The sequence below is a fragment of the Aplysia californica genome, unplaced genomic scaffold, assembly GCF_000002075.1.
Source record: "Aplysia californica isolate F4 #8 unplaced genomic scaffold, AplCal3.0 scaffold00753, whole genome shotgun sequence".
NCBI classification, from domain to species: domain Eukaryota; kingdom Metazoa; phylum Mollusca; class Gastropoda; order Aplysiida; family Aplysiidae; genus Aplysia; species Aplysia californica.
The window spans coordinates 293,178-316,583 of record NW_004798023.1 but is presented as its reverse complement, the minus strand read 5'-3'; the positions used below and the strand labels follow the sequence as shown (position 1 = coordinate 316,583).

General features: G+C 39.7%; 2 protein-coding genes and 1 long non-coding RNA gene across 3 annotated transcripts in view; 1 reads left to right on the top strand and 2 right to left on the bottom strand.

Annotated features, from left to right (window-relative positions):
• The first annotated feature begins 1,004 nt into the window (after positions 1–1,004).
• On the top strand, positions 1,005–19,458 carry LOC101851225 (nucleolin). Its single transcript, XM_005109177.3, has 14 exons — positions 1,005–1,137; positions 2,554–3,001; positions 3,457–3,583; positions 4,777–4,913; positions 5,311–5,397; positions 7,967–8,099; positions 10,324–10,430; positions 11,905–12,152; positions 12,817–12,897; positions 14,813–15,092; positions 15,422–15,598; positions 16,971–17,099; positions 17,595–17,895; positions 18,961–19,458. Exons 2-14 carry the CDS (start codon positions 2,560–2,562, stop codon positions 19,043–19,045), a joined length of 2,334 nt encoding a protein of 777 aa, XP_005109234.1. The 5' UTR covers positions 1,005–1,137; positions 2,554–2,559; the 3' UTR covers positions 19,046–19,458.
• A 1,224-nt stretch (positions 19,459–20,682) lies between these two features.
• On the bottom strand, positions 20,683–23,058 carry LOC118477196. Its single transcript, XR_004859183.1, has 2 exons — positions 22,810–23,058; positions 20,683–21,082 (listed from the first exon to the last, which is right to left on the bottom strand). It is a non-coding gene; the product is annotated as an uncharacterized LOC118477196 (long non-coding RNA).
• A 96-nt stretch (positions 23,059–23,154) lies between these two features.
• Positions 23,155–23,406, bottom strand: part of LOC101852962 (astacin-like metalloendopeptidase) — an 11,440-nt gene continuing 11,188 nt past the window's right edge. Inside the window, exon 5 of the mRNA XM_035972589.1 lies at positions 23,155–23,216. Coding sequence (XP_035828482.1) covers positions 23,155–23,216 — 62 coding nt within the window. The remainder of the gene's footprint in view (positions 23,217–23,406) is intronic.

Sequence of the window (23,406 nt, the reverse complement as noted above, 5' to 3'; positions counted from 1 at the left end):
GCTGCGTCATCCTGCCTGTAAGGGCCATCAAAGCCTTAATAGGGTACAGCATGCGGGCAGACACACTGAGATACTCGATAAAATAACTTCCTCACATGGGAATGGGATGCCCGTATTCTGACTTTCTATCCACGACACCACGGACACCGATTCTCTACAACCGATAATAATAATATAATAACCGAAAGAGATGGGTGAAAGAGCTAACAATTGAACCGTATCGCGCAGAGCAAGTGCATAAATACACCCACACTAACTATCAGTAACACCTTCAAAGACTAAAAAACAACATGACTGTCTCGCCAGTGTAATTTAAAAAAAGGATTGTAACAAGGAGACGGCGAACACTCGTGTCGCTGAAATGTTGAAAAAGAGAGTGGACTTGGCGAATTATCATGTAGCTGGGCAGACGCCAGGGAGAGAGAGAGAGAGAGAGAGAGAGAGAGAGAGAGAGAGGGGGGGCAAAGGGGAAGGCGAGAGAGTGTTCAAGAGAGAGGTGTAGGAGGAGGGTATTGATCTATTAATAGTATAAGAATGGCTCATTACGCTATAGTAAATACATAATGCATAACTTTAATCTATAATTTTAAAAAATACGTCTTTTAAACAAGACGGCTACTTTCACTTGGCACCGTGATTAAATTCTGGCAACCAATGAAATAAAGAGATTATAATACCAGGCCTACTTGGCCAACTCTATAAGCCTTACATAACAGACTGGGTTGCCAGATTATTTTCAGGCTTCAAGTCATGTCTTTTACATGATGTTCTCGACAACTTTGAAGATCATACGTGGGCACCGCCAGTGCTAACAATGTTCAGATATTGGCATACTGCTGGTAACAGAAATAATAAAGCAGTAAAGAAAATTGACCCTCAAAATCCTGCCCAACTTGCCAACTGTCTCGAGACTTTAGACATCTTCTTGTCAATAAATAACTTAAGAAAAACTGCCGAATCCATATTCTTATTTTTTGATAGGAATCTAGATCTACCAAACTGGCAATTTTAGGACGTTGGCTCGAGCTCGAACGAAACGAACGAACGAAGGAAGCCACCAGCTCAACCAACTTACGGTTTACGCTAAGATTAAGTGCTAAAACTCGAAACGAAAGAAAGTGCGACACTGGTTTTTCTGTGAGTATGAGTCTAAAATTTGACTTTGCTTCCTTTGTTGGCAACAGCATTTTCTAGGTCCTGAATCATTGAGTGATACCCAGATACCCACCATGGCCCATGCCATCCATCATCATATTCATCATGGTCACTACAAGCACAAGAAATTAGTAAGCCAAGCATCACAAAAAGATGAGAGTTTATTAACCCTAGAAGCGCTCAGCGTTTCACCGGAAGTAACCCGCCAAAAATGCCCCGCCACCTCGGCCGATCAGTTGTAAACATGGGGGTTTGGCGGGGGGGAAACAGCTGAGATACCCGAAATGTATACACCTGCTACTGAAAAATGACCATTTACGGCTCAACGGATGATAAAAGCATATATTTTCTTTAAGCTGATAGAATGAGCAATTAAAAAATGATCAGCAATCAAATAAATACAAACAATGCCGAGAACGCGATAGACTCGACAATTAGTACATCAGCACGGCGAAACAAGTGAAACACATAGCGTGTAGTGTAGTGTAGTCGCTCAGCGGGACCGCGTCACTTTATCGATTGATATCTCGGCCAAGAGACGCTCTACAAGGTCAAGATAACTTGCAAAGTCATTGGTCACTATTTATAACTTTGGCCTGTAATTGACTACGTCATTTTCCATATAAGGAACACTGGAATTTTCCATTGAAAAGGGTCAGCGTCTATGCCTTTTTATAGGGCCTGCGCGCTTCCAGGTCAAAGTAGGTCAGCCCTATATATAGGGCGTGGGCGTGGGCGCTTCCCGGGTAGCCCGGCTCACGCCCTTTATATAGGGCCTGCGCGCTTCCAGGGTTAAAGTACATGATAAAATACAGCACACATGAAGCTACAGCGAGCACCTAACCTAAATCTAGACTAGCACGCCTCTGATTGGCCCAAATCTAGATCTAGATTCTAGATCTTGATGACATATTTCTGCCCTATTATTGTCGTCTTCCCGGGTTACCCTCGCTAGTAACTGTTGATTAGATCTAGAGTAGCAATGACCACGAAAATCCTTTTTTTGCCATAAAGTGTTTGCAAATAGGTGCATTTTGTAGCTTTATCTTCACAGAGCATGGAACTTTTTGAATTTTTGAAATCCATCAATAAACAAAAAAGTTACGGATTTTTTAATCAATTAATTTCTGGTACACTTTTATATAAATGAAAAAACGCTCTGTCTACGTACACGGTTACCGTATGCACTTGATCAGCCCCCCCTCCCCCCCGACTGTACCTTTTAAAAAAATGAAAGCAAGGGATTTTAGGTTCCTCTTCCCATTTTCCTTGCACGTGTTAAAACTTGGACTGTGGGGTGTTTTGTCAAATTTTATCATAATTTTTTTCCTCTCTATATTTTTATTAAATCTTTTATTGAATCATGTTTTATTTGTTTAATTTGTGTTTTTGAAACAGGTCACAATGGCTGAAAGCGGGGAAGAAGTGAACAAAGATGTTGAACTGAAAATAGAAAATGAAGAGGAGGAAATTGAGATGTTACAAGAACAAGAAGCTGAAAGCCTGTTAGAAATTGCTCCAGAGGAAGACGAATCCAATATCAAAGAAGTTTCTGAAGTACTTGATACTTCTGAGGATGTAAATAATGAAGCAGAAGAGGAAACTACGTTTGATCAAGGAAATGAAGATTTATTGGACGCCGAAGGAGCATATCTGAATGAGGATGGTGAAGGTGATGGAGGCGACACGATTGAAGGAAGAGATGATGATACTGGAAAAGATGTAGAGGAAGAGGATGAAGAAGAAGCTGAAGAGGAAGAGGAGGAAGAATTGGAGGAAGAAAAGACAGAGAAAAAAATTGTTGACCCAAATGTCATGCCACAAGTGAATGTGGCAGTTCTTGCGAGTAAGTATGACTTCTGATTGATCATTGAAACCATTTTTACTCTTTGTCTGTGAAATTTGTTTCAATTTGTCCTAACTATCTATTTAATTAGTATGAAATATATATAATTAAAACTTCCTCTTTCTGTTTGTGAACTAGTCGAGTACTGGATTTTTTTTTGCTGTTTCAATGTCTCAATGTATGCACATGAAAAAAAAATGTTTGTGCATTTAGTTCTCTGCTGCTAATGGAGGCCTGACTTGTAGAAAAAAATGTTTGTGTGTGTTCTGCTCTTTTAAAGTGGAAGAAAATGTATGTCATTATTGTTTTCCCTAGTTCACCGGAATTCTTTTAATTTTCCAAAGAGCCCAGGTTTTGAGGGTAATATTTTCTAGACACAAAACTCAAAAGTTTCACACACACACATTAGGAGGTATGATTTTAAAGTGTGATATCTTCTTTCCTTTGCTGTCCAGAGCGAAAGTGGCAAGTGAAAGTATATCCTTTGAAGCCTGCAGACTTCACAAGTGGATTAATCGCCAGAGTCTTCAAGAGTGCAAGAGAAAGTCTGTTGTATCTCATGACAGGAGAGTTTTCAAGAGGGTAATGATGAAAGAATAAGTAGAAACTGCATTTAGTAAACCTCACTAGACCCAATCTCCATTGACTCAACCATTGTTAGCTAGAACAAGTTTTATGGTTCGAACTGTCTTTTCGTTATTTTTAGGGTCCGCACCAGTTTGCTGGAAAAGAATAGTTTGAAAACTTTTAGGTAGCTCAAATATTTTATCTTCAAATGCTTTTTTCCTGCCTCACTTTTGTACTACTGCAAGTATATGTTAATATGTGCCCATGGGTGGTTTAAAAATACTGCTGGTAGGTCATACTTTTTCCTCCCGTCAGTTTTTTCTGTCTTCGTTCTTGCTTTATCCTAACACTGATTGACCATCATTGTGTCAATGTACTTTATTATATTCAAACTCGGACTATACGTGCCCTGACCAATCTCTTTGCTTGGTCATACCTTTCTATTTCTCTGTTTCTGTACTCTATAGGAGATAAGGTGTGGGTAGTTGACGGGTGCTCTGGTGTGGTTTGCTCCTTCTTTCCTATCAAACACCTGTCGTCCTGATCTCTCCTTCTTTTTTGTGTTTGTTACTCTCTTGCAACACCTAATCTTCGGCACTTGTAAGTATGGCCTTATTGTGTTGCAAGTGCCGTAAAACACTTACTAAAACTAAAAGGAGGTAAGGTTTTTTTTAGAAGTACAGGCAAAATTGTCCAAGATCAACACTCATTGTGGAGAAGAAAAGTGGATGACTATTGGAGGTGAATGTCTTGGAACAGTGTCACTATAATGGAGATAAAAATGCAGGGGGGGGGGGGTGGCTGTCTGTACAGGTGATTGTCTTAGGCAGGTTCATCTAGTTTCTACTGTACTCTGTACACTCTGCAAAGGTAGAACTGCTGAACAGGTCAATGTTTTAACACAAGGCAGATCAATTGCTGTGCTGAATACAGGCATGAGAGAAAATGTAGATCTATACCTGCCAAATGAATTTTGTTGTCATAAATGCAGTTTTATGGAAAAGAGGTTGCAATTTAAAACACATTACCATGGTGATTCATGTTAGGTAATAAAAATTGTTGTGCAAATCATTTTGATCATGGAAAACTGAAGCTTGCACTTTTGTTTATGTAAGTTGTGTTATTTTTCTATAGAACATGTCTGTGTGATTATAGTTGTTCAAGAAAAGGCGATATATATTACTTTTTTGTCATTTTTGTCTCCACAGAAAAGGAGAAATGTATATCCAGTCTGTGACTGAGAGCATACGAGTTGTACGCAGTCTGATGACCTTGGATTCACACTTTCAAGAAATCAATATTGAAGTTATCAGAAAAAATGCAGAAGGTGTCATTCAAGAAAAAGGTATTCATTCGTATTCTCTTTTTTTTTTGAGTCGCAGTATGCTTGACCATTGTTCAGTAGTTATGGCCTTTCATTTTGAAGGATGTGGCAGGTTTATACATATTTTTCATACTGTCGGGCTTTTGATGTATTGTCACTTTGACTTTCCATTAAATGTTGTATGGAAATTGCTTAGGCTTCCCTTTAAAGATATATGTGGAGTTCACAACTGGAAGAAGCAGATTTTTTTCTTCTTTTTAAAAAAACAAGTTGATGTGTACTAGAAAATTTCTTACCTGCTCACGACTTGTGATGTCCTGTGAAATCATCAAATATGAATAATTCTTTTTGGGCCTAACTTTCAATACTTATGAGCATTTTTATTTCTTCTTGTCTCGTCCTCCCCATATGTTGTCAGCGTACATGAGGTTTGATACCAAGATGGTGCGGATGCTGTTTGTTGCCATGACAGCTGGTCCTCTAAAAAATCAGGGTCATTTATTTGGTAAGATTTCACATGTTGTGTTTGTATTTTTGACTGTTGGAAAAATTTGTTGTTAATAAGGCTTTATCCTGGCCTTTTCAGTACATTTTGTTTGTAGTGTACCTGCAGGAAATACATTACGTATTTCTTATTAACGAGCTGTGAAGTATATTTCAAGGTGGGGTAGCTAGGTGTGTATTACCTTAACATTTAAAGTTACACACGTAACAACCTGTCTTTATTCAGCCAGACAGGCCTGATTCCCCCTCCCTTAAATACATCTACTTTTTGCAGGGATGTCTCATTGTATTCAGGTTAAAAGTATGCTATTTCTTCTTTTAACCAAATGATTTTTAGATATTTTAAAAAACAACTTGAACCAAAATCAGTGTTGCAGAAAATCATTACCCTCTAACAAATTATTTTACTGTTGTTTCTTTAAATCTATTGAAGTCTATTAAAGCTAACATTGTTTAAGAAATTCAGAAATTTATACACTGTATTTGAGTATTTTTGGAATGTTTTGTTTGTTCTTGCCTAACAGTTCTTCTTTCAGATTTCATGATGTTGGTGCCTTTGGGACAGACAGGACTTGACGAAAATTATTTGGATCTTTTCCCATCCCCCACTGTTTCTGATCTCTTTTATAAAATAACCCCCGCTTTGCTCACTTCCGAAGGAAAATTTGATTTAAGCCGGTTTATCTAAGTCCAAAAAGTGTAGAAGGAAGATATATTTTGTCAATACTGAGATCGCTTTGAGTCTGTTAAATGAATAACATTTTCTAAACAGGGGTAGGGATACTTGAGTACTATATAGGGGATTCTAATAAACACTTTATGCTGCTGAAAGGCAGCTAAATCATTCATCTCAAAAAGGATGTTGTCATTCACTATAGGTCCTGGAATTTTATACGCACTAGAGCACATTTTTAGATTGTTAAAACGTCCCTTAGATGGATTCTGGTAGAATGTCCCATTGACAGATTCTGCTTGTAGAACATCCCACCAGCGGAGTGTGGCAGAACGTCCAATTGACGGATTCTGCTAGCAGAACAACATTCCATTTACGGACTTCAGCAGAACATCCCACTGATGGATTCTGCTGGCAGTTACTGACAAATTTCAGCTGAGCATCTCGTTGATGAAGTCTAGCTGAACGCCCCATTGATGGATTCTGCTGTCAGAACAACATTCCTAGGACAGATTACGGAACCTCCCACTGACAAATTCTGCTGGCAGAACATACCACAGACGGATTCTGCTGGCAGAATATTCTAATGATGGAGTCTGGCAGAACATCCCGTTGATTGATTCTGGCAGAACATCTCGCTGACAGATTTCGGCAAAACATCTCGTTGTTGGAGTCTGGCAGAACGTCCCATTGATGGACAGTGCTGGCAGAACGTCCCATTGATGGATAGTGCTGGCAGAACGTGACTTTGGCGGGTTCTGGCAGAGCGTCCTGTTGACCAATTCTGACAGAACAGAAGTGCAGTATTGGTTGTTACCAACTTTGGCCGAGGGTGCAAACTTTGGATTGTAGGTTGGGAACTAAAAGAGTCTCGAGCTCAAGGTCTGTGGAGCTGTACTTGTTGGTCTGGGGTGGAGGCATCAGCTACGTTGTTTTTTTTGGATGGAGAGGAGAGGCAGAGTCTTCAAATGATGCTGGTGATGCTTCCCCTTTACTTTTAATAACCCTCAGCTGATCATTTCATCCTTTTGTTTTCAGCTTCAGGGTGGTTTTTCATGAAACAATGATCACGAGAGGTGCTTAGTGAGTCCAACACGGTAATGTCTAAGCATGTATGTTTGCAGCACAGCGACATTGCACACTTTAATTTTCTCCTGACACTCCTACAGCCAGCTGCTCCTTTTTCTGTACACAAAGACCTATCCATGAAGCTCACACAGTAGACAGGCGCTAAAGTCAAATGAAATAAAGCACAGGTTTCTTACGGTCGTTTTTTCCGAATGTAAAAGTTTGGGATAAGAGAATTTGATCGATCAAAGCTGGTTCATTTAGTGAACAGCGGTTCAAAGAACAAATGATCAGACACCGAGTGGATAGACGACTGGCCCTGCAGTAGTCTTTGTCTCATTGGACTGCTTTCTGTTGAGGACAGTCGTCAAAACTCATGAAAGTTTAGAAAGCAGTGAAGAGATATATGGCTTGATTTCACTAAAATATGTCATGCTGTTGGACAGTGAGAGAAAACTGAGCAAACTTTTCACTCATCCTCTGCAGACGGGTGGAACATCTTAGCTGGCCATGCACCCTCTATAACCCTCTGACAAAGAGGGTTGTGAGAGTAGTCCAGATTTTCCTCCCACATAGCAGCTTCGAAGTGTTGTGGTGGCGTGTGGACTTAAATTGTTTTTTTAACATGGCAGAATTGAATCACATGTGAACCAGCCATCTTGCAAAATGTGTGCGAGATGGCTTGAATGCCCTATTGGTTATGTTTTATACAATAATTTTTCATCTCAGGCTCTTGGACCTCATTTTGGCCTGAAGCTATGTGCTTCCCTGACCAAGGCTAATTGTGGTTTTTGGATGTCCAGAGAATTTGACTCTATCTCCCATACAGGCAGGAAGAGGGAAAGAGTGATTGGCTCAGTTTTCGTGAAAAACCTGCCACCTGGCACCACCAAGAATATGTTGAGGGTCATGTTTCCATTTGCTCAAGAAATCAATTACAATCCCGAGAAGTACACAGATGGGTAAGTTAATTTTTGCCTTACAGTGCTGTATGACATCTGCTGATATACGTTTCTGAGGCCTTGAAAGCCACGTTTTTCGTGCAGGCTTTAGTTTGTTGTTCAAGAATCCAAAGAGCTTTCTTGTGTGAAGCAGTCTTGTCTTATGAAATAACACTTCGTGTATAACGTTGGCAGGAAAGAGAAGCTGTTCATGTAGAGGACGTTTTGAACTGTCTTAACTCATTTTATCCAGGTTACGAAATTCCTCGTTACCAAGACCACTGTGGGCTGTGATATATCTGGCAACAATAACTCCGCGCATACTGTCCAGTCGATGCTTTCATCTTTAAAGTACAAAACTGCGGTGTTGCGTAGCCAGGCCAATGTTCTATCTTTCACTTCCTTGGTGCATAAAGCCGTCCATGTACAGTCCCAAGACAATGATGGTGTCTCGAAACCTTATTTGCTCTAGTGGAAGGTGGCAGTCCCTAAGTGAAGTACCTGGTTTTCAGTGGTAGTCCTGAGATAAAAAGAGTTAAGACATCTTGTTCCTTCAGCTGAAGAAATGGATAGATGTTGCAACATTTTAAATAAAAGTTTGGCTGTCAGGTGCATTTGCAGATGTGGCAGACCAACTGGAGAGAAAAGGCCTGTGGTATAATATTTGCCCATGATGTCCGTTGTTCTTCTTAAAATATATTTTGAATGTGTGTTTGGGAAAAGTGTTATCATAATGCAAAGATGTCAATTGCCCTCCGTGTCAACTGTGTATGATTTGGTCTTGGTCTTCATTACCACAAAAGCTGTTGCTGTACCCTTTACCTAACAGAATCACTCAATTTGTGTATACATGAAGAGTGTTTTCTCTCAAAAAAGTCGTTGTTGCTGATCATACATATTAAAGTTTTATGAAAGAATAAGAGGGTGAAATACATCCTAGTGAAGGATGTCGCTTTGTGTTGCTGTTGTATGTATGACAAGTCAAAACGACACTTTCAGCAGAAAGCTCACAGATAGTGATGAATTGTTGGAGAATGCATCTTGTCCTGAGAAAGTCTCTGAATGTGCACAATCGACAGCTGATCAAGATTTCTCTCTCTTGACACTTTGTTGATTGTCCTTTCTTCTCTGCCGTTGATTCTAGAAATGTAAAGCTATTTGAAATTTTTTGTTTTCTTTCTGGAATAAGCACACAAAAAAGACTTTTGGAATGTTAAAAATTTTGATAAATTTTGTTCATTGAAGAATGAATGGACCCCTTCCCCTGGTGTAAAATGTATGCAGAATTTGAAAGTGAAATTCTTTAGAGGGAGCAGTTCTCATTAAAAAAATTATATTGTCAAATTTCTGTAAGTTTTTTAAAAGTTTTTACTGTACATGTATTTGTAAAGTTATGTCCTTGTATTTGCCAGAGAACAGTTGCTGCATATTTTTAAAAAGGATATATGTGAGGCATCATGGTGAAATCAGGCGCTTGTCAAAATAGTAAAATTAATTAAAGAAAATGGCATATTCCCACCAGTTTGGCAATTTTTATGAAATTTTTGTTTTTTGGCTCAAACCCTTTCAAAAACATATTTAAGTTTAGATTTTACTGAAAATCGTTGATTAAAAGCACAAAAATTGTAAAATTTCACTTTCATTGAACTCTCAAGCTATGGAAGTCACCAAGCTTTGGCGGCCATTTTCTCGCTAATTTTAACTCTGAAACCAACCGACCCGGCCTCCATCGATCGCAAATACCTCGGCTTCTGTTCAAAATAGATGGGCAATTTTTTCTTCGAAACCAAGGATCAAAAATAATCTTTCAGTTGATACCAATAACTCTGCATGTCCAAAAATTGACCTGTGCTTGATTCCACAGCGTCGCGACTCATATATATATATATATATATATATAATGGTTAAGATAGGTGTACATTTAGATGTGATCAGCTTTACGCTTATCCCAGCTTTCAGTATTTTCCATTATTTTATATCATATGGGTGTGTCAATGGTAGATCCACGTCCTTTACTCTTGAGTTTTTATTTTTGTCTTTTATCTTGTTTTTTTGCAAAGCAGTGAATGGTTATATGATCATTACATGCTTCTCTTAATCCAAATCAAAGGTTTTACATATTAATACCAAATGTTGAGTTTGTCATTATGGAATTTCCTGTCTACTACTGTTTTGATTGATGATGTATGTGTGTTTATTGTGTGTTCTCTGTGTTTCAACCTCAATGTGCTGTTTGTTCACCCAGCACTGCCCGTCTGGTCCTGAAGACACGCAGCACAGTCATCCCATGCTTGAAGGCTTTTGCAAAAGTGGAGCTTGGAGGAAACATCCTTGAACTTCACCCCCTTGAAAGTATGTTATTAAAGACTGAGAAAGATAGTAAGCTGAGCTTAGAGTTGTCATAACTGTAATTAATTAAAAGGGTTGTTGCAATTTTTGTTGAGATGAAACCAAGCTGGAACTAAAAGGCTGTGTGTAATTTGTTTAAAACATTATTGCTCAGACTACTTTATTGTGGATAATTTCTCTCAACGAAGTTCATTGTTTATTTATATGCAATTACTTTACTGCTTGTAGACTGTACCCATTGCTTTCTCTGTTGATGATGTTAGGAGAGTTTCGGTATTTAGGCTTGTGTGCTGCTGTGAGTTTTATTGGGCCTGGTTTCAGAAAGGTGATGTTTGAAATAGGGAATGCGGAGTTATTTGTTATTGTCTTTTTTATTGAAAAGCTGTACGAATATTTCCTTATGATACGTATATTTTTAGTCCTATATGGAGGCATGCGTTATTGGAAAAGCCTATGATTTTTAGTACGGTTGATATAGCTGATGCAGTAGTGTAAATCATTTAGGGGGGGGGGGGGCTACACCTGGAGGCTCTCTCGCTTATTACTGGACCGAATTTTACCAAATTTCACACATATAACAAGCATAGTAAGGAGTCTTAAAATCCGCAATCGAATTTGAGAAAAAAGTTTAGTTTCCATGGATACGCCGCCATATTGGATTTTATTGACATGTCTTACGTAATGAATACTGCACTTATCGCTCATGGAAATTGATTGTTTTTTTGCATGTGTGTTTACAAACATTAGATCTAAAAATTTGTCTGTTGTTTTTTTCCTAAACAAATTAGAAAATTTTTAATGAATTTTTTCCTGAGGTAGCATTCAAGTTTGCGAAAAATCCGTGAAAATCCACACTCCAGACACCACCAACAAAAATCTATTCCATATATCAAAAATTCAACAGACAAATTTTTAGTATTACCTCTTTTCTTCATTCTGTGAAAATTTCATGAAGATTGGATGAAAAATGGTGGAGTTATTCAAAAAAGTATAGAGAAAAGTCGCATTTTGAGAAAACGGCCGATAAAGAAAAATAAAATACTGACTTTATGAGGAAATGGCGGTTACAAACATGCCCGGTATGGGAAAAAATACGGTTTTTGGGGGTTCTTATGCCATGAAATAGTTGTAGGAAAGGCTGAGGAAGCTAAAAATGCCTACAACTGAAATTCCATGATTTTGAGCCGAATTTTGATTTTGGGGGTGTAGCCCCCCCCCCCCCACCCCATTAATAACACTGTTCAAACTGCTCTAACGGCCACCTGTCTTCGACAGTCTCCAGTACAAATGGCTACTTTCCATTTTCCCATTTGTGGTTTTAAAAAAAAGGATTTAATGACTGTCCAAGACGACCACCTGTCTAAAACAACCGCTTTTATTCTCGGCAATAAGTGGTTGTCTTTTACAATTTTGAATGTTTTTTGTTTTTGAGGATTTTAATGATTGGGTATAATGTGTTGTTTGTTGTGTCAACCAGAAAAGAAACCACCAGCAGCAAAGGATGAATCAGGGTCCAGGCGCAGGTCTTCATCTCAAACAGTGGAAAAAGAGGGAGCCAAGACAGAAGGATCGGGAAGCAAGTCTCATGCAGACAGCAAGTCCTCAGAAGACGGAAAGAGGGAGCCCTCTAAGAGCAAGGAGCAAGTCTCATCCAAATCTGGGGATAAAAAGGAAGAAAAAGACAGCCCAAAAAAGAGAGAATCATCCTCAGCTTCTTCAAAGAAAGTAAGTTGATTGGTGGGTGGAGGAGGGGTTCTAGTGTTTTCGCCAGGCATTTGTTTCGTATCACAGATGCAGCCACGAGTTGAAATTTCAATTGTTGTGTATAAGAAGTTTTTTTACTCTTTATTTCCCTATTCTTTTGGTCTGTTACCTCCCCTGGGTCTGAAACGTGAGCAAAGAATGATAACGGAAAATGATTAGAAATTATGCAAAAAATGATCAAATTTCGCTCAATTATGCAGGATGCATAAAACCTATGGGGGCAGTTTTAAAAAAGGAAAGATGATTTCATGGGAGATTAAATTACTGTCTGTGCAAGAATATTTTATGTAAAATGGAGGGGGGTGGGAGGGTGTCTTCTGTATCACTCTTTGCTTACTGTGAAGCTTCTTATTTGGTATAATTATTTCATAATTTCATATGCATGAAGTAAAGTTTAATGTGTTGACGGTTTTTACTACTGTTTGTTCAGTAGCCCTGCCATGTATGTGTTCTTTTATAAGATGCTTGGAGAGCACCACTGGGAGGTCCAACTTCTTTCTTTACCATTCCTCTGCGGTTTCTGTCTGTCTTGCTTTTTCTCATCTCTAAACGGCTGTCATTGTGTCTACATACAGCCCTTTACTCTACTCTTACAAATTAATAAGACTTCTTACCCACGTTTCAGGAGGGAGATTCAAAGTCACCGCAAGCTAAGGGGAAAGAGAGAAGTGCAAGCTCCCAACAGAGGCGGCCTGGTTTTGGGAATGTGAGTATGCTTATTGTGTGTTTAGCCTGTTTCCAGTTTCGGGAAAAGAGAAAGAGATTCCACTATTTGATCCTGCTTTTCTTTCTCTCTTTGGTTTGTGTCAGTCTGGCCTACTATTTCCTTGCACTTACTGGCAGTTCTTGTGTCGGTATACTTCCCTTTTCTCAGCATGTGGGGTGAAAGGTTTGAGGTACAAAAAACCCTTGTGCCAGTAGGATTGTTCACATTATCTTGGATAATATTATCCAATATATGAAAAGCAGTTGCTGCTGTCTTTGCCCATGAGCTTGTCACTCATGAACTGATTCCTTTTTTAGGATCGACCGTCTACGCTGTAAAAAAAGGGGGGAATTTTAAGCTACAGGTGTAAGAACCCACTTCACATTCAGTTACAAGGCTTCTTAAGCACGAGAGCTGTATCAAGGGTTCGAGTATGTCTACAAACATTCACTCGGTGACTAGCTTCCTTTGTGACATGAGTACAAAATGTTTTTGTTCGGCTTGACTCATGTAGCTCATTCTCCCTTTTTCATAGAAAACATAATAATAATAATACGCTTGTCGTGGTGTATGAGATTAACTCTTTCCTGCCTGTTCTTATTCTTCGCCAGCAGTAGCAGCCCATGAATTTAATTGTCCCCGTCGTTTTATGCAAAAAAAATTCTGAAATGATGCAACTGAGCCCAAAAATATGAAATTATGCGATTCTGTTAATTTTAACAAAGAATGATAAAGGAAAATAATAAGAAATTCTCCCCCAAAAATGTTCAAATTTGGCTAAATTATGCAGGGTGCTGAAAACCACAGGGAGAGCTTTAATTTACTATCTTCAGAGCAACCCTTTGCTGTTCATATTCTTTTGTGGGTTGTGGAAGTAAAAGTGACTTCTGCCTGCAAATGACAGCTCTGACACACTTTTCTCTCTTGAAATGAAACAAGGCTACTTACAGCCTAATGTCAGGGATCTATTTTTACCATAAAAAGCTCACCGTTGAGAAAATCCTGTGAGAGAAACGTGATGATTCTGGCCAGTTTTGTTCAGAGCGTTGTTCTTTTTACTGACCAGGTTGAACAAGAAAGGGTTAAAATGTATTATGTCACAGGCTGGCTCTTGTCTCACCCATTAAACTTGCCATGAGAGTTGAAACAAGGTTAATGTCTAGAAAATGTAATAATTCTGTTTATGTGAATTTTATTTTGTCAGTGCAGCCAATTTGACATATATGTATTGGATTTCACCATTTGTTTTGTCGTCGGCGTTCTGTCGTAAACTCGTCGACTCCAATTTTGAAATTATACAGAAGCAAAAAACTGTCTAGCATTGATGTTATCACTCGGACAATCATAAATCTGTCAATGTGTTTTGATGAGCCTGAGATAACATCCTGGCAAGAAGTATGTGTTTGACCTGAGTACATTGGCAAGGTTAAAACAAAGCAATGACTGGATTTAGGTTGCTCCACTTTAATCTTTAGAGGCACATGTTTAACATTATCTTGGTCTTTTTATGATGTTGCGATTTGCCAGTTAATGAGCTCATATTCCTTTAATTTGGGTAAAAATTTATTTGTCCCGCAACCCATCGAGTAAAATAGATAAAGTAAATGACCAGGTAGAGGAAGACTGCAAGGTTCTCAAACCTGAGTCGCTCAACTGGTGTGCTGTTGTAACCTCGCTATATCGCGTTATCGGGGTTCAATGGATCACTCATGTCATCGTGATGGGTAGTGAGGTTTGCATAAAGTTTAAAGTAATGTGTATCAAAGTTCGGGATTCTTTTAGGGGAGAAAAAAAGAAAAATGATTTTCACCAAAGTTCAAGTTAACTGGGTTCCATCAGAGCACCCATGCTGTGTGTTTGGCAGAAACGGGTGGAATAAAAGTTCAGTTGAAATTTACTTGTTTTGTCGTTACAGCTGAAGAACCGCACAGGACCCTATAAAAAATTCCCTCCCACTCGAGATACATTCAGGAGAAGCAAAGATACAGGAGGACCGAAGAGTTTTGGGGATAACAGATCTGGTTTTAGGAAGCCAGGCTTGGCTGGAAATCGATTTGGCAACAGAACAGGTGGACCCCAGAGGTCGCAGAATTTTGCTGGTGGGAGCCGCAGTCTAGGGTCTGGAATGCGCAGTGGGAGGGGAAGCAGAGGGACCAACGACAGGAGATTGAGTGGCAGTCTAAACGTCGGCGCAGGTTAGTCTCTGTGATTCTGTGTCTCTTTCTCTCTTTGTTTCTCTGATTTTGTTTGTCTGTCTGTCTGTCTGTCTGTCTGTCTCTCTCTCTCTCTCTCTCTCTCTCTCTCTCTCTCTCTCTCTCTCTCTCTTTCTGTTTTTCTGATTTTGTCTCTCTCTCTCTCTGTCTCACACAAGCAGCACACACACACACACACTCTGCCGGCATTAATGCAGATTAGTTACACCTTTTTCCCTTTCCCCCAAGCCCTCTCTCCCTCCCTATCCGGTATCTATCCGGTCAGTCAGTTTCTCAGTCATTTTTTCACCAAATATTTTCCCGTTTCCCAGAGCTTGCTGCCAAAGCGGAGGCCACAAAGGACATGATGATTCTGCAGAGCCAACTGAACATGGCCATCAAGAGTCAGCTGGCCATGCTGAACCAGACCCAGATGGCCGTGGAGCAGGCTAAGAGAGGAGCCAGCAGCGTGGGGCTGGGGGGTGGCCTCAGCATGGCCGGCTCTTCAGGTACGTGTTTGTGACGAGAGCTAAGAGTTCAAAGTTCGAATAAATGTGTGTGTGTGTGACTGGAGAAAGGTCCCAGTTGTGAGAAATTTCGGATATTAAAATAAGAGCATATTGTGGTAGCAAATTCTATGCTGAACACGCTGGTTTTTTTAATTTTTCATATATCTTGAGTAGTTTTAAAGATGTGCCACATTTTGTAATGTTTGGTGAAAAAGTCAGTTTCTAGAGCATTTTTAACCTTTGGTGAAGTACATGTTGCAAAAATGTTTAATGAAAAACGTATAAACTTAAAATATTATAAAATCTTTTCAATTTGTCTTTGAGAAATGGTTAAACGTGTGTTTCGTGTGGAACTAAATTTTGTACCAATGATTTAATGGCCTTTTCACCTCATTGCTGAAAATAGATTTGCCGACAAGTGGGACCTTTCTCCAGGCACCAACACATATTGATTCTCGTTCCCTATCTGGTGCTGTAAGGTACTCTCCTTCTCAAGACTCCCGATTCTTTCTGACCTCATGCTGTTTTGTGGGGGGGTTTTTATCACCATTTACATTCTGCTGGTGATGCAAAGACAAGTTTTTTCTCTAATTTCTCGTCTATGAAAAATTGAAGTGGGTAGCACGTAGGTTTATATTTTCGTATTTTGAATAATAAAAATTCTAAGCCAGTAAGCATTTTTTAAAATACCTGTAGAGTTTAAACACATCTCGAAATCATACAATAATGCTTGTCAAATTCTTAAAGAAAGCCATAACAGAGATAAAACTACCCCAAAAATGTACACCTGCAACAAACAGTTTTTGAAATTTTCTTCTGTGTTACTCTCTCGCATGTGGACAGTGTCATTATAACTCTTTGTTTGGGTTTTTTTTTTTTTGGGGGGGGGGGGGGGGTGGAAAGTGGTAATCTGTACAGGTGGTTTTCGGGGACAGGTGTGGGTTGAAGCAGGTTTGACTCTACGTCCATGTATGGGGCGACACCCACCTTGGATCAGCCATAGGTTTATAAACAAGAAGTATGTGGGTGGAGGGCACCACCTGAAGGTTCTGCTGCTTTACTGTGCCTTTGTAACTAATGTCCCCCCCCCCCCCCCCCCCCCCCCCCAACCAAAATGAACATTTTTAGTCGTGAGTGGTTGTCTTTTTTTCTCCTCCTCTCTCCCCCCCCCCCCCACCACCACCACCACCAAAAAAGGTGTGGATATGGTTTGAGGGCACCGCTGGTAGGTTCTACCACCTCTTTTTTTTCTCTCTATTATTTATGTCTGTCTTACTTTTTCCCATCCCTGAATGACCATTATTAGGTTGTTTGCTTCTCTTTTATTTTAAAAAAATAGTTAAAGTAAATGAAAAATGATCTTTGATGGCAGGTGTTTTGGGCGGAAGCAGCTATGGGATGTCCCAGCTAGCTGAACAGAGCAGAAGAGACCCAGTTGGCGACAGAGGCTATGGCGCTCGCAGCAGGTCGCGGGACAGAGGGGCCAACATGGATGATTCTGGTTCGTATTTGTTTTGAGGGTATTGGTTTTTTTTAGAAATACCCTCAAAGGTTGCGGTTTCTGCTAATAGTGCTTGTATTTAAATGAGTGTGCATGCATATTTGTCATTCGGGCTCAAAGAGAGGTCAGTCTTCTTAAGATTTTCATGTTATGGTTGATGTCTTCAGTTGTAACAAGTATACGTTTTCATATGTTCAAAGCATCTGAATTTCAAAAATGTTTCGGTTTTTTTTGGAAAATGTGTTCCTGTCCTGAGAATTACTTACAATACAGTGGAATCCGCTTCAACGGAATGTGCAGGACCATCAGATTTTCTTCAGTTTAGCCGGGATATTGGTTTACAAAAGTTACTCAAAAAGAACAACAAAAATCTTTTATTCTATTTTCCTTTGATTTACAGCTGTTTTCGGATTCACACTGTTTGATTGAAGCTGCCTCTACCAGTTCTTGCAATTGCTTGAAAATCGGGCTTCTAATTTGTGTTCTTCTTCACAGCAAATTGGGCTTTTGGCAAGAGGAGTGCAGCCCAGGCTGATCTGGGTGACGACTACGGTGACGCTGGCTACGTGAGGAAGCGCAGCTCAGGGATGAGGAATCGCGGAGGAGGAGGAGGCCGCTACGGGCAGCAGAATCGTGGTATGGGACAACAGAGTCGGGCTTTGGGACAACAGGGCCGAGCCTTTGGAGGAGCAAACAGGAGTGGTTCGGAGGCCTACGACGAGGACTCCTACAGACACGATTCCTATGCTTTGCGAGAACAAGCTGAAGATCCCTACAGTTATGGTCCTACTGGCAGGTAAGCGTTGAGTTAGTTAGATTCAATAGAAATTGTCCAAGAAGGCCACCCATTGTCATGGAGCAAAGAGATTGTGACTGTCTAAGACAGGTGGAAGACTTGGACAGTGTCGTTATAATATTTTTAAAAATATGGGCCCTAAGTTTGTTTCACTTCCATGTGTGTTCCATCATGCCGTAGGTTGTTTACCCTGGTTTGTCAAGTTGTCATCATCGCTGCCTTTCTTGTCCTGGATCAGGGTATAGGCCACCAACAAATGCTTTCCATTTTTCCCTATCTTGGGATAGCTTCTTGAAAATTATTCCATGTGGTTTGCTGATTGCCTTTGTCATTTAAATATGCTATTGAATGAGTTGTTCTTTTCTCCAGAGAATCTTTTTTTTTAACTTCCCCTATAGTGAGAGCGCAATGTCAAATTACAGTGGAGTCCACTTAAACCGAACATGTTAAATCTGGAAATCTGCGGTTAACCAAAATAAAATAAAATGACCAGATTTTTTTCCCCCCGTTCTATTTGAGCAACCTCTCTAAACTGAAAACCCAACTAAACCGAAGAAAATCCAGTGGTCCCACAGCTTTTAATTTATTCAATCTCCACTGTATTTTACTTCTATTTCAGGGAGTTCTTTATGATTTTCTGACTCGTGTGTTCACTTTTCCCCAACTTGAGTTTCTTACTCCTTTTGGATTCACAAGAACATACAGGACATCCATGGTGTATTGCTCTATGTAACTAGTTTTTTACAGAATGTTTCAATAAATGCCAAAAATGTCCTCTGAATAAAGTGGTGGGAGAAGACACAAAAGTAAGCCCACAGTACCTTTATATTATAAAATTAACAGTGTCCACCAACTCCCGATTTTTTTTTTAGGACCCGCAGTCTGACTCTTCAATGGTTCTAGAACATCTGAAGAGTTTACCTATTTTTTTCTCTTACTTGATTAGAGCATATAACACCATCAATATGTCGGAAATGTTTTAAGATCTTATTTATTATATTATAGAAATTAATGTTTTTGTTATTATGTACCAACACAATTTCTCCTCTTTTTTTTTTTTTCCAGATCATTTGGCGGTGGGGCTTCTTTGGATAGCAGTGCGCGTTCTGGGAACTATGACAGTGAAGGTTATGGTGCCTACAGATACTAGTGGTACAGACTTGCATTTTTGGTTCTTTAGTAGGCCTGATTCACATTTCCGGACCACCTGAGTCATGCCTAAATAAAAATTGGGGGGACTCATGATGCTCATATTTTTGTTTTGTTTTGATGTTTATGGAAAGGCTCCTTATATATATTGATCTGTTTTGTTGCCTGCTGAATATTTTTTTATCCCCGGGGAGCTCCTTTTAAAGACTTTGATGGTGTTGTTTGTTTCCTGTATTCAGTTCAAAATTTTTGCCCTCCTGGGGGGGGGGGTTTACTACATGTTTTATGAAGCCATTCTTACATTGCCTTGTGTTCATTACATTGTATTATTGTGCAAGGCGCTTATTTTGTTCCCATGATGTTGTAAAAATGTTCAAATGAATAAAGTGACACTGATTTTATCAAAACAAAATACCAGAGGAATTATGTGGGTTATTTTTCAGTTGGAACCACTGTGCTCATTTAATTGGAATGTATTGGCTTTCTCAACCGTTTCCTCCGCAGCCCACCCCCAACCCCAGGCACACGCATATCCATAATTATATTATTAAACACACACACAGTGGGTGGTTGGCGGGTGCTCTGATGTGGTTTGCTCTTTCTTTCCTATCAAACTATCGTCTTTATCTCTCCCCCTTCTTTTTTATGTGTGTTAGTGTTACTCTCTTGGAACACCTCTAATCTTCGGCACTTCTATGACCTTATTGTTTTGCAAGTGCTGTAAAACTCTTTACTAAAACAAACTAAAGCACACACACACACACACACCTGGTTTTTATCAGAAAAAGTAAATAAATGTTTCTGTAATAATTTGTGTCAACCTGTCAACTTCTGGTAAAGTCCCACGAGCTGTCCATCTAAGAGTTGGTGTTATGCTGAATTGTTCATTTCATTTATGTGGATGGTTGGCGGGTGCTCTGGTGTGGTTTGCTTGTTCTTTCCTATGAAACATCTATCGTCCTTATCTCCCCTCCTTTTTTATGTTTGTTACTCTCTTGTAACACCTCTAATCTTCTGGCGCTCATATGACCTTATTATGCAGTTGCGAGCGCCGTAAAACCTCTACTAAAACAAAATCTAATCTTCTGGCGCTCATATGACCTTATGCAGTTGCGAGCGCCGTAAAACCTGTACTAAAACTAAAACTCATTTCTTTTATAATGATCTAGGAACACTATTTTTGTGGGTTGTTCCTTTCCTAACATCTTTTGTCCTTATCTCTCCTCCTCCTTTTTTGTATTTGTCACTCTCATGTAACTCTGACACCTCTAATCTTCCGCACTTAAATGGCCTATGTGATGTGTGTTGCAAGTGCTGTAAAACACTTACCGGTACCTAAACAAAAAAATACTTTTTTTCCCTTAAAATACAAAAAAGGCAAGTCATTGATGGTGCCTTTCTCCTGGGATGAAGATAGTGTATATCATTATATGAATACTGGGTACTAGTACTAGTTTCGACCATCCATTTTTTTTTTTTAATGTAAAAAGTTTGCCTATTATTAAACAATAATTATTACTATGAAATGTACTATCTTTTGAATTTATCGTTACCGAAAGAAAGAAACGATAAAATGGTTTTTTTAAATCTCCTCTTTCGTGCAATGAAACACAAATGCAAACCAACCGTGCAGCACTGTTTGTTTTTGTTTTTTTAATTTTGAGCAAAATTACGGTAGGCTACTTTACTCAAATAACCAAATTTGTTGAAACTATAAATTGAAACATCCATAATTTATGAATTTAATGAATTCTAAGTTCGGAGATCTCCAAACCACCAATATACATGTAATTTTGTTTAAAGTGCAAGAGTCAAGAGACAATTGAATGTTGAATTATTCTTTCTTAAGCATTCGTCAGGGTGAGCGACAATGCAAATTACATACAGCCAGTACAGCAGCTGCTGTGGTCAAAGAATCCTGTTTTCTTGGAGGCTGCTGGATGAAATCTGTGCCAGAAGTTTAGATGCATTTGCCTTTGTACACGAGCAGGTCATCAAGGCCCAGGTCTTGACCACTCGTGTGAGCCTCAAAGGTCAACTGTAAAGGAAACACATTGTGGGAATACTTCATAAATTTCCGTATATTTTGAATAACTGAGGTAATGTCAGGGAAATGTGGGAAACAGAAATTACATGGTTCCATTTCTTTACACTTTACGCAAGATTTATTTTAGCTTGATAGCATTTTAATTCCTATACAAAGGGAACAGACCTTGGAGATCTGTAACCAATGTTTCCACGTTACAAATAGAGGTACATGTAATTTCAGTGAGACTTGTAATTAAAAACATGACAGTGACACCTAGGGAAGGTGTTGGCGAGGTCGGACATGACTCTGACTCTTCAAATTCTTTCAAAATTTATGTTCGAGAAGTTGTCTTGTGGCGTCGGTGGCCTAGTGGTTACGCTCTCGGACTCTCAACCGTAAGGTCGTGGGTTCGAATCCCGTCAGGGGCCCGATGTTTTGTTCTTGGGAAAGGCACTTTGCACAAATTTTCCTCACTTCACCCAGGTGAGAATGGGTACCCAGCTATAGACAGCGAAAGATCTTGTCAGTTTGTTAGTGTTTGAGCGCTTAATCAGCTGCTTGCACTGTATGCTTCCTGGGAAACTGAGAATGTTTCGGAGTGTTCTATGGTCTGCTGGGGTAATAATATAGTGTAAAGCGCATAGAGCCTGCTGTTGAGCGGGGATATGCGCTATACAAATGCTATATATTTATTATTATTTATTATTGTCTTGAAAGACAGCATCGTATCCAGCAGTGGGGTATCTTAGGGTATAGCAAGCATAGCATACGTTTCACCCCCCCACCAGGCCACACCCTTTTTAACAACAGGTGTACTCCCAATATGAGTAGTAGGTGAGGACTCTCAAATTTTTTTATTTTTTTTAAAGTAATGCAAACAGAACAATGAAAAGAGTAGGTTCTCTCCTCTCCCCCCTAAATATACAAATACAAAGCAAAAAAGTAGGCCTACTCTATACATTCTGCTGAGAAAAAAAGGGGTAACCCTTTCAACTCTCTGCCAACACAGTCTGATGCGTTCCTAATTGAAATTGTATACACTGGTAGTGGTACATAGGTAGGAGAGTAGGGAGGTAGGTCTTCTTTTCAGTGAGATTTGAAACTAATTTAGTGTAATTGTAATACTGGGTGATCGGGTCAGTTTGCTAGCCAGATTGAGTGCGCAAAGCGGCTATCGTGGCACAAGCCGATCGCGCCCGACTCGTCGCCTCAAAAACAAACGTCCGCAATGGGCCACCCGGTAAAACTAGGTAACAATGTGGTCAAGCTGGCTGACTTGTCAGAGCCACGTTAACGCCAGAACCTGACAAAGCAAAGCCATACAAAATGTCTTACAGTGGGTGGTTGGCGGGTGTTCTTCTAGTGTTGTTCGCTCCTTCTTTCCTAACAATACAAACGTCTATCGTCCTGATCTCCCCTCCTTTACTTTTTTATGTTTGCTACTCTCTTGTTTGTTACTCTCTTGTAACACCTCTTATCTTCGGCACTTATATGACCTTATTGTGTTGCAAGTGCCGTAAAACTCTTACTGTGGGTGGTTGACGGGTGCTCTGGTGTGGTTTGCTCCTTCTTTCCTATCAAACATCTATCGTCCTGATCTCCCCTCCTTCTGTTTTGTGTTTGCTACTCTCTTGTAACTAATCTTCGGCACTTATAGTTATAGTATAAGTTATACGATCTTATTGTGTTGTAGGTGCCGTAAAACTCTTACTAAAACTAAACTAAAAATGTCGTACCTTAAACTCGTATCCTGACGGCAAGTTGACCATCAGCCTGTGGTGAAACCACTTGTTGTTGTCCTGGCCCTTAGTTGTGCTAACACTTTGGTATGAAAAGCGTGGCCCGGACACCATGATGTCTAGGTAGGAACCGGGACCCTTCTGGAACAATCTGTAGTCGATACAGATGCCTCCGTCTTTGAACACAGGAGAGTCTAACTGGATCACTGTGCCATTGGTGGACCCAGCATCTTTTGCTAGAAGGTAGTAGTCTGAAAATGAGAAGAGATTAGAGTTTTGTTTAATATGTTAAAATGTAGGTGTTTTATGCCTTCATCGACACGATTTAGTAGATCATATGATTTAGGAGGCGGCTTCCGACTGTGCCTGTCGGGGCCAATCTAGGCTGAGAAAAATACAATATCCTGGCAAAAAAGATCGAGATTCTCGATAAAAATGTTCATGTTCTATCCACTCGGGAATTGAACTCGGGTCTCCATCGCGCGACAGCGAAGTGCCTAACCACTACACCCCAGACGCCAGTTGAGTGTAGATATCCAGAAAGTGTGTGTGTGTGTGTGTGTGTGTGTGTGTGTGTGTGTGTGTGTGTGTGTG

Bases quoted from the DNA above. Each gene is read 5' to 3' on its own strand.
- LOC101851225 (XM_005109177.3), top strand. From the start codon at position 2,560: ATGGCTGAAAGCGGGGAAGAAGTGAACAAAGATGTTGAACTGAAAATA. The intron at 3,002-3,456 runs GTAAGTATGACT...TTTGCTGTCCAG, and splicing joins GAATGTGGCAGTTCTTGCGA to AGCGAAAGTGGCAAGTGAAA. The intron at 12,153-12,816 runs GTAAGTTGATTG...CCCACGTTTCAG, and splicing joins CCTCAGCTTCTTCAAAGAAA to GAGGGAGATTCAAAGTCACC.